This window comes from Nanorana parkeri, unplaced genomic scaffold, assembly GCF_000935625.1.
Source record: "Nanorana parkeri isolate BGI_ZX_2015 unplaced genomic scaffold, ASM93562v1 scaffold2197, whole genome shotgun sequence".
Lineage (NCBI taxonomy): Eukaryota > Metazoa > Chordata > Amphibia > Anura > Dicroglossidae > Nanorana > Nanorana parkeri.
In genome coordinates, this window is record NW_017308465.1 from 134,816 (window position 1) to 146,038 (window position 11,223).

The 11,223-nt window shown below is 41.1% G+C and overlaps 1 protein-coding gene across 1 annotated transcript in view; it reads left to right on the top strand.

Annotated features, from left to right (window-relative positions):
• The window catches only part of LOC108801022 (solute carrier family 43 member 3-like), a 41,406-nt gene that overhangs the window by 23,713 nt on the left and 6,470 nt on the right, over window positions 1–11,223 (top strand). The window contains exon 4 of the mRNA XM_018572990.1: window positions 8,077–8,123. Within this exon, the coding sequence (XP_018428492.1) occupies window positions 8,077–8,123 (47 nt within the window). The remainder of the gene's footprint in view (window positions 1–8,076; window positions 8,124–11,223) is intronic.

Genomic DNA, 11,223 nt, shown 5'->3' on the forward strand with positions numbered 1-11,223 from the left:
GGTAACAGCTTTTAAAGCGTCGCCTAGGGCCAATTTTGGGTATTATCGTTTTTTGAGGTTTCGCGCGCGCACGCAATTTTAAGGCTTGACATGTTTAGTGTCTTTTTACCCGACGTGACCCCATCTTTTATATTTTACCAAAAAATTGGGTAATAATAAATGTTTTATCATTTAATATAGGGGAAACTGTTTTTTTTTTTTAATTTCTGTAATTTTTCCTTAATATAGTAAAAAAATAAAACCCCCAGTGGTGAATAAATACCACCAAAAGAAAGCTCTATCTGTCCCCAAAAAAGGGTATAAAATTCATTTCAGTACAGCGCTGCATGACGGAATAAATGTCAGTTAAAGTACCGCAGCGCTGAATACTGAAAAATGGCCTGGATGGGAAGGGGGTTTAACACCGCGGATGTCAACTGGTTAAGTTGTAAACAACGTGCATAAAAACACTTAACTTCAGGAGAGCAAATTTTCCCATGCTGAGGGCTGCTCTTGAAAACTTAAACTGGGAGGCAATATTTTCATCAAAAAACACTGAACAAAAATGGGAATGTTTCAAAACAATTGTTCGCAACCATATGGCAAAATATATTACAGTAAGCAATACGTTTAAAAGGCTAAAAGTAAAACCCAGGTGGCTGACATCCAATGTTAAAAAAGCCATAAACAATAAAAAATGGGCGTTTAAAAAATATAAAAATTAAGGAACACTGTCGTCATTTGAAAGCTACAAAGAATACAACAAAATATGTAAAAATGAAATAAAGCTCTCAAAGATTCAAAACGAACGATAGGTTGCAAAAGAGTGCAAGATTAACCTCCAAAATTATTTAAATATATTATACTTTCTTTAGCTCTGTGCACACCAAGGAACAGGATGTAATTCAAGTCCATAATGGGGATGACAGTGCCATAGTCTCTACTGAACCACAATGGCTAACTATTGATATGGTCCAGAAACAGTTAGACAAAATTAAGGTGAATAAAGCACCTGGACCAGATGGCTTACACCCACGTGTGCTCAGAGAATTGAGCTGTGTAATTTCAAAGCCATTATATTTAATTTTTAGAGACTCTCTAATGACTGGCTTGATACCGATGGATTGGCGCAAGGCCAAGGTGGTGCCTATATTTAAAAAGGGATCAAAGTCTTTACCAAGTAATTACAGACCTGTAAGTTTAACTTCAATAGTTGGGAAGATACTTGAATGTTTGATCAGGGATCACATGCAATTGTTTTTGCTGATTCACAAAAGACAGAAGTTATCAAACAAACCTACTTTCTTTTTTTGAGGAAGTGAGTAAAATATGTGGCCAGATGAATGGCAGTGGATATAGTATACTGGGACTATGCAAAAGCGTTTAAGTTAAGTTAAGGTCAGTAGGTATAGAGTATTCGATCTGTAATTGGATAGAAAACTGGCTTATAGACTGTATTCAGAGAGTGGTGATCAATGATTCATACACTGAATTGTCTGAAGTTGTTAGTGGTGTCCCCCAAGATTCCGTTTTGGGTCCTTTTCTGTTTAATATATTTATAAATGACAGAGTTGGGGATTAAAAGTACTATTTCTGTGTTTGCAGATGACACCAAGTTATTTAGTGGAATACAGTCCCTACAGGATGTCTCCAACTTACAAGCAGATCTGAATGCACTGTGTGATTGGGCATCTACTTGGCAAATGAGGTTTAATGTTGATAAATGTAAAGTTATGCACTTGGGGACTAAAAACATGCATGCTTCATACACTCTAGGGGGAGTATGTTTGGGGGAGTCAATGGTGGAGAAAGATCTGGGTGTTCTGGTAGACCATAGACTAAATAATAGCATGCAATGTCAAGCCGCAGTTTCTAAAGCAAGTAAAATATTTTCTTGTATTAAAAGGGTTTAGACTCCAGAGATAGAGACATGATCCTGCCCCTGTACAAAGCATTAGTAAGACCTCATCTAGAATAAGCAGTTCAGTTTTGGGCATCAGCTCACAAAAAGGATGTTGTGGAACTGGAGAATGTGCAGCGAAGGGCGACTAAACTCAAAAGAGGCATGGAGGAGCTCAGCTATCAGGAAAGATTAACTGACCTGAATTTGTTCTCTCTGGGGAAAAGGCGATTAAGGGGGAATATGATCACCATGTATAAATACATAAATGGTCCATATAGGGAGCTTGGTGCCAAATTATTCACTTTAAGGTCACATGGGCACTCTTTGTGTCTGGAGGAAAAGAGGTTTAACCTCTGCATACGGAAAGGATTCTTCACAGTTAGAGCTGTGAAAAATGTGGAACAGACTCCCCCAGGAGCTAGTTCTAGCTAGCTCAGTTAATTGTTTTAAAACAAATCTGGATTTATTCCTAAATGCACAGAATATTACTGGATATTGAGTTCTTATAGGTATATTAAGCATCAGAGATTGTTGATCCAGGGAATAGCCGATTGCCTTATGGCAGGGGTAGGCAACCCAGAGGCAGAAGCATGATGGGATTTGTAGTTTCAGCACTGCTGGGGAGCCAAGGTTGCCAACCCATGCCTTATGGAATCAGGAAGGAATTTTTTCCCCCTGTTGGAGCAAATTGAACCATGCTTTATAGGTTTTTGTTTGCCTTCCTCTGGATCAACAGGGGGTAACTGTGGGCATAGCGTTCTGTTTAGGCTTTTCTTCTTTTTTTTTTCTACGTATCTCTATAGGTTGAACTTGATGGACTTGTGTCTTTTTTCAACCTGACTAACTATGTAACTATGACAAGGTGATGTCATATACACAACAGGATTGGTCCAACGTATCCAATCTTGAGATACATGCATATCTGAATGTATAGAAGAGACTGTGCCCTAATAATAACAATATTAACTACACTGAAAGTTTATATATCATCCAAATACGTATTCTATTCAATATGACAAGGTGGTGTCCTGACACAATGGGATTGGTCTACGGATCCCATCTTGAGATACATGCATATGTGAATATATAGAAGGGACTGTGCCCTATTGATAACAATATTAAGCATTCACTGGAAGTCTATATATGATCCAATTGCCTATAGCACTGGACTTTTCATCCACAAATGTGGCGGAAACCATAGCATTGAAGGGCATTGATATATGCTAAATAGAATCATCTATACTATTTCTGAGTCACATGCACACTATGCCCACAAGAGTTAATTGACTGTTTCCCGGATTTACAACTCCTTTAGTCCTACAATATGCTCTAAAATCCAAATTGGCATACATATCAGTTTCACCTTTTCTAATAGGACTTCGTCTTTCCCTGTTTGCAAACAAATTATATTCCTAGAGATATCATTTGCAGCACCAGGATATATCCTGGAAATATTAGGCATTATTGGATGGTACATAGTGGCTCCACAGGCATGCTGGGGATATTTTTAAATGTTTTTAGGAAGGGGGGTTTATGTCATGTTTGTCATATTTGGGTTTAATTATTAAGTACAATAAAACTGTGACAATTTTTCATATATTTGTGGGTTTGAGTACCACTGGTAATGGAGGTCTGAACATTCTATTTCTATTTATAGAATTAAATTATAGCAACAAATTAGCTTATTTTCTGTAGGAATATGGGTTTGCTTTGTCTTAAAAGGTTTCTAAACCCTCCGTTTTTTTGCCTATATCTACTGCTAGCAAGCAGTAGATATAGGCAAAAAAAAATTTTTTTAAACGCTTTGACAGCGGTTTAAACTTACCCTGTTTTCGGCACGCGCTCCTGTCCGAGAATCCGAAACTGCTCGGGCGGCCGTAAAGCATCTTGGGGCGGGCACATGCGCAGTTCAGATTTTCAGCCGGGAGACGAGCAGAGGCGCAAGGTAAGTCTATGGACGCGTGCACCTGCATGCAGACACCGTGGGATCAGAAGTGCCAGCAAGCAGAGAGTCAGCGCTGGATCGGACAGCCGCTGGAGGGACAGATGAAAGCCGCTGGAGAGACAGATGAAAACATCAGGAAAGAGGAAGATCGGATTAAGAAACCTCATTTAAGGTAAGTGCTAACATTAACATTGGGGGGAAGGAAAACATTTTTTTTTTACTTTAATGTCGCTTTAATGTAATGCGAGGTTTATCAGTTGGTTTGTTAGCTGTTTGTTAATATGATGTGAATATATGTTGCACATGGCCGGAATCCGCTGTTTGGCACTTTGTTATTGGGTGTAAGGTACTGTATTACAGGATTGTGGACAGTGTGTATGTGTCGTCTAGTTTTCTCAGGTACATATGGTAAGGCTGCTGGTTGAAAATGCTGAGTGATGACAGAACACTAAAAAAGTACAAGTGCTCCATATTTGTTTTGGGGCACCCTGTTAGGCAAGAACTAAACTGAGTTTAATTAGCACCTTGGACGAGCAGATGTTTTGTTTTATGCTATTCACTGTACAAAGCCCTCCTGTACTGAAAATTGTGTTTGTTTGTTGCCTTGCTAAACAAATTGTAAGCCCCTAGCACTTTTTGTGGAGTGGCTACTAGAAGTTTAGCTCAGCCAAAGCTGTAGTCAGTCTGGCTTTATTATATTTATCACTGATGGTTATTTACATCTTGGCACTTTGTCACTTTATTTGCATCAATTAATGGTGGACTATATAATTATCAATTTACACATAATCTCTACTGGAGATATTCTAATGAGAGACACATTTTATTATTTGAGTATTTATGAACTATATTGGTTATATGATTTATTTGATATCTAGCACTTTATTATTCACGTATTATGATTATTGATTAGCATGGTGCATCTGTTTGATCTAATTTATTTATTTAATTAGCACAGCAGCTGTTCATCTTTGATATTTTATATTTATTTATTACTTTGAGACAGCTTCCATAACGCAGAATTTCTTTATATTCGCTATTGATTGTAACTATTGTGATGTTGGGGAGCTCACAGAGCACTCGCACAGCGGGTTTTGTCTCACCGACTTGTTGTATAAAGGCCCAAACCTGGGGGAATCCCTTCCCAGGAATGTTAGTCCGGCAGCCCAGCACAGTAGCACAGCAATACAGCAGATCTCTCACTAGCCACAGCTAATTACTCTCTACTCAACTCCCCACACTCCTCTCTGGGAGTTGCCGACCTTTAAACTCCTTTCTGGGGCAGGAAGGTTATCCCTGTGGATGCCCTTAAAGGGACCACAGCCCAAACAGTGGTGATACATATCTCCCATCCAGGACCCAGCCTTGCCATCCTCTACACTACCTAAGTGGGATGTGACCTTGCTGCAGAGTGGGACAGCAAATGAGGTAACATTAAGAGTGTGTGTGGCTCACCAGCCAATCCCTGGGGGTCTCATGACCAGTAGTGCATGCTGGGGTAGTGCATTTATACTCAGGGGAATTGCCATGTGCTCAGTCTAATTCTAGCCCGCCCCCAGACTTGGGTGGGATGCTCAAGTGCGGGAAATTCTACATGGCCTCATGCCTGGAGGAGGCCTTACACATGGACCCTGGAGGGGTCTGATACTGATTAAGGAAGAGAACCAGAGAAGCTGATGGCAACTGGAGGTGCCTGGTTACTAGAATGGTCCTCAGGAGCAAGTCTGGTGTCTCTCCTGTTGAAGATCTCATGCTTATCCCTGTTCAGCTGTTGCTCTAATACCCATTGTCAGCCTGTGCTCCTTTTGATTCTGCACTGTGGAATACTGAAAGGGAATGATGAGTCTGGAGTTCTGTTCCATTCTATTTTGCCCTATTTCCTTTCTCCCAGTTATGGAATTCTACAAAAAAACATTTAAAAAGATGCTTAAAGTGACTGGCGCCCAACCTTTCTTTGATCACACATTCCTTCACTGGCCTAGGATCTACCCCTAAGAACAAAATGTCAGCCCTCCCTGCCTTTGGGGGTCCATGCTATGCCTCTGATGGTCAGGGGGTGCTACAAAAGTGCAGGACAAACAGGGCCGGATTTCCCACAAGGCCAACCAAGGCCTGGCTTCGGGGCAGTAGGGGTGTGGAATTCCGATCTCCCGATGCCCCGGACATGCGGTATCGGGCACCGAGCGGGTAGTTTTTTTTCTACATTTAGCCCTGCTTTGGTAGGGGGACGGATTGAGGAACCTGGCCTTGGGGCAGCAGAGAGAGTAAATCCGCCGCTGAGGACAAACCTGCTTGCAACTGTGCCTGGGTGTCATTGTCTTGGGCATGGATTACTTTTGCCAGTACCAGTTAAGCCTGTTTCCCTCTACAGGGGTTAAAGTTGTGTTTCTGTGAACAATGTAAATACAGTAGGTGTGACTCAAACAGTGGTTTATCCAGATACCTTCAGAAAGGGTGCACTTTACATGAAAAAATTGTTGGCTGAATACATCAATTGTTTTTGACCTTTGTACTAGCCTTTAATAAAGGAAATATTACAGCATGAGTGTATTTGAACATTGCCTTTCTTGGCGAATGTAGCTATAGGGATGTAACACACAGGGCAGCCATCTGCAAAAGATGAATACCAGGATGGAAACTAGTCATTAAGTAGGTAGGCTGTGTCATGTGACTTTAAAATGTATTGCATAAGAACAGCTTGATGTAAATATTCCTATCAATACATGTTAAAATTGACCTTGTTTCTATTTATAATTTACAATTATATATGTACATGGTGCAACAATATTTACTCATTACATATCCATGCTGTTGGTTATGTGTTTAGATGAAGCACTGAGATCTTGAGGAATGTTGAATTAAGTTTTATTTCCTTAGAAGAATATTATATCAGAATACAGCATTATACAGCATACAGAGAACACTTCCTATGTATCCTAGATAAGCATGCATATAGAAAACTAACATTGCAGCGTCATCTATAGCTCAAAAGAAATAACAGTGCAACAGAATGTCAGTAATATGCTGTTGCATTTCCAACACAGACTTAACCTAATGGTGCCTCAAAATGTTATGCCTTGCTGACCCTCTTATTTTACTGCAGGTCCCTGAAACACAGGTCTGTCTGTTTGGGAGTATGGAGCTGGCTTCCCGGCCAATCAGGAAGCCGGGGACGGGTAATGACTCGCCGCCCGGCTTCCTAATTGGTTAGGAAGCTGGCCAATCAGGAAGCCAGGTGGTGAGTCATTATCCGCCCCTCGGCTTCTTGATTGGCCAGAAATCTGGCTTCATGCTTCCTCGTCACCTGGTGATGAGGGAGCATGGAGCCAGCTTCCCGGTCAATCAGGAAGCTGGGCAGCGAGTCATTAAACACCGCCTGGTTTCTTTAATGGAACTTCCGGTATCGTTATTCGGTATCGGCTAGATCCGGGAAAAAAATATCAATACTCGATACCGAAAAAATGTTATCGGTACATATCTAGTTTTTAGTTAAGTAGGGGTATGCTAGAACCTTTGTCGCTGTTTTATTGTTGTCTGTTTTCCTGTTGCAGATTTTCTTAAATTCCTGCCTGTTAAAACGTCGTCCTTAGAGCAGGAAGTTAGGCGAAATCTCTCTCCCATAACCCCAGATAGCAGTAAAAACTGACAGGGGTGCTTACTAGACATGTGCGATTCGTTTCGTTCCGAATCGAAATTCGGACGAATTTTCGGAAATTCGGACATTCGGATGTATCCGAATTCCGAATTACAGACATAACGAATGCAAACGAATCCGAATTTCCATTTCCGAAATTCGGTAGCGTTAGTACGAACGTTCGTTTCGTTTTCTGTTCTTATTCGTTTCTTATTCGTTTCGTTTGTTGGAGCAAAGTGAAATTAGAGAAGGAGAAAAATATTTTTTCCCCCTCAAATGTCACTTTTGCTGCAAACAAACGAACGAAACGAATAAGAACAGAAAACGAAACGAACGTTCGTACTAACGCTACCGAATTTCGTCCGAATCCGAATTCCGAATCCGAATTGACTTTCACACCCGAATCCTGAAAAACTAAATAACACAAATCCGAATTTAAAACGAAACTAAACTAAACAAATTTTTTGGCAGTGCACATGTCTAGTGCTTACCTTTCCCCATCCTATCCACAACTAAAAAAAAAACTGAGTTTTCGGTATAAATACACTTTAATAGAATAAAAGTGCAAGCTTTCTGGGTTATGGAACTAAAACATTTCTAATTTGTGTGTTCTAGATTATCGTATACAACAGCCACCCTATTTATCACTCTGTCTACAGCAGGTAAGTCTGTGTAATGATATTGTCTATGTCCAGCTTCTCTTTCATTTTCTCGCCTTCCCTTCTATTCCCCCCCGTCCCTTCTATTCAGTCGTTCCCTTCTCCCTTTTTCCTTCAGCCAACTGTAGCCAATTGCCGCTTCGGACGGCGCAGTGCATTGTGGGATGTGCCGCGGTCGAACAGACCGCGGACATCCCATAATGTTCGGTGTTCGGCGAACGCTCGAACATGCTATGTTCGAGTCGAACATAGGTTCGACTCGAACGCGAAGCTCATCCCTATTCTGAATCATGTCCAATTGCATGACAAAATCACCAGTACAATATTTTAGTTCTACAGGTTCTGCACTTTCACCAAATATATGGCTTGGATAGAATTGATTTGAACCTAGATCCGAATAGTAGGTGCCACACCCCTGAAGATTGTAGTTTCAAGAAACAGAGAGTGGGGTTTTGAGAGCACCAAAAGGAAACAACTCCATGAAACAATAATTCATATAAAAGTTAATTTTTTATTAGAATAAGGAATTTTAAAAAGCTGGATCAAAGATCCAATAATTAAAACATATAGTCAGCTGAGTAATTTAGCTCCCTATGGGTTCACTCCATAGATAAACCTTCCAAACAACATGATTCTGTGATATATGAAAATTAATAGGCAAGGTACATGATTGAGTAACAATAATCAGCAGATAAACAACAATTAATCATAAACATGATTTGAAAAAACAGTGATGCTGGAAAAATGTTGTACAATAATAGAAGGAAAAATGGAGGAACCGGTTCGTTCAACGTTCGCGCACACAGGCGCTTCTTCAGGAACAAGAGAGTATCTATACATTTTAAAGAAACAAGGGGCAACAATAAGCGTAATCTATACATTCATGGTTATATATGAAATGAAAATAATACATAAGGTGAGATTATCACCTACCAATTTGTATAGGCTGATGTGTGTATATCTGGACGGGTCTGTTCAAGCAAGGCACCTGCACCCTCCCCCTAATAGCAGGATGGGTGATGTGTGAGCCAAATCCCAGTATTGAGCCAGAGGTGGAGGGATAGGACCAGTAATAAAAGGTCTAGAGGGAATGAGCAAGGAGGCATAGTCACTGGCCAAAATACAATTAATGTAGAAATGAAAATTAATATATATATATATGGAGGAAATATCCTCCAGTGAATACGAAAAAAACGTAATATACTATAAGGGTCACAGCGGCCAGTAGAACTTACATGAAAGAAATAGAGTAGTCCGAGCGAAAGGTTCGCCTGCTAAAAAAAAAATGGGATAGAAAGGGCGACACCACAAAGGACACCACAAAGGAGGACAGTCACATTACCCGCTGGGCGCAGGGCTTCGTGACCCGCTGGACTCAGGGCTTTGTGACCCGCTGGACACTAGAAAATTGTTTAGTTTCATCTTGTTTTGATTCGGGTTTTGCGTTATTTCATTTTTCGGGATTCGGACGAAATTCGTTAGCGGTAGTCTGTACGAATGTTCATTTCCGTGTCATGTTTGTATCGCTCGTTTCATTGCAGCAAAGTGACATTAAATTTTTTTTTTTAATTGTCACTTTGCTGCAATGAAAATTCGTCCACAAACGAAAATGCGTACAGACTACCGCTAACGAATTTCATCCGGAAAACTAATTTTTCTGAAACGAATCGCACATGTCTACTGGACGAAGGGCTTAGGGTTAGTTCACACCATAAGCAGTGCGCTCCGGTCCGATTCTGGCCAGAACGCACTGCCCGCATTGCGGCCAGCTCACTTTTTTGCCGGGCTGGAGGGGGAGTGGCGGACAATTAAAGTGAATGGCACCCTGGCCACACCCTCCGGCTGCAATGCGATTGCCCGCACATTGTACCTGCAGTGCGTTCTGGGGCGGTGCGATTAAAATAGTGCTTGCAGCATTTTGACAACACCGGACCGCAGGCACAATGTGCCCTGCGATCCAGTGCGGGCGATTGCATTGCAGCCGGAGGTAGTGGCTAAGGAGCCATTCACTTCAATGGCCCACCACGCCCCCCTCCTGCCCGGCAAAAAAGTTAGCCGGCCGCAATGCGATGCAGTGCGTTCCGGCCGGAACGCACTGCAAGTGGTGTGAACAGGCCCTTATACGGTACCAAGAACACGGCTGCAGGAGCAGCCATATTCTTGGTATAACCACTTCCAGCGGAGGACGTACATTTACACACATGTAATGAAACAAACACACATATCACACACTCCTTAAAAAAAAAAAACCACACAGCTTCATTTAAAAAAAAAAATAAGCACACTCTCACACAACTATTAAAAGTAAAAATAGTTAATTAAAAATGTCCCCCTTTCCTGCTTACCTGTTTTGCAGGAAGGGGGGCTGCATCCCTGGGTCCAGTGTGGCACTTGGGGATTCAGTGTGATCTGCTCTCTGGCTGATGCAGACCATACTAATCGCTCCCTGCTAGTCAGCGGTGGTGGCACCACGAGGGAGCAATCAGTATGATCTGCATCAGCAAGAGATGCAGATCATACTGATTCCCCACTGGACCACAAGGGAATGATTTTCATTTAACCACTTCAAGACCAGGTGTTTAGACCCTCTTCCTTGCCAGGCCATTTTTCAGTATTCAGCGCTGTGGTACTTTGACTGAAGTTTATTCTGTCATGCAACGCTGTACTGAAATAAATTTTATACCATTTTTTGGGGACAGATAGAGCTTTATTTTGGTGGTATTTAAACACCACTGGGGTTTTTATTTTTTACTATAATTAGGAAAAATTACAGAAAATTTTGAAAAAATAATATTTTTTTTTACATTATGTTAGGAAACATTTATTATTACCCAGTTTTTTGGTAAAATATAAAAGATCGGGTCACGTCAGGTAAATAGACACCAAACATGTCAAGCTTTAAAATTGCGAGCACCCGCGAAATCGCAGAAAACTACCATACCCAAAATTTCCCATAGGCGACACTTTAAAAGCTTTTACCGCTCATCAGTTTAGTGTTATCAGTGATTGATGGCCCTAGACTTATTGCTCTCACTGCGACGTTTGCGGCGATATGTAACATGTGCGGCGTAATGGGTGCAATCGTCTTTTTTGCACGTATGCG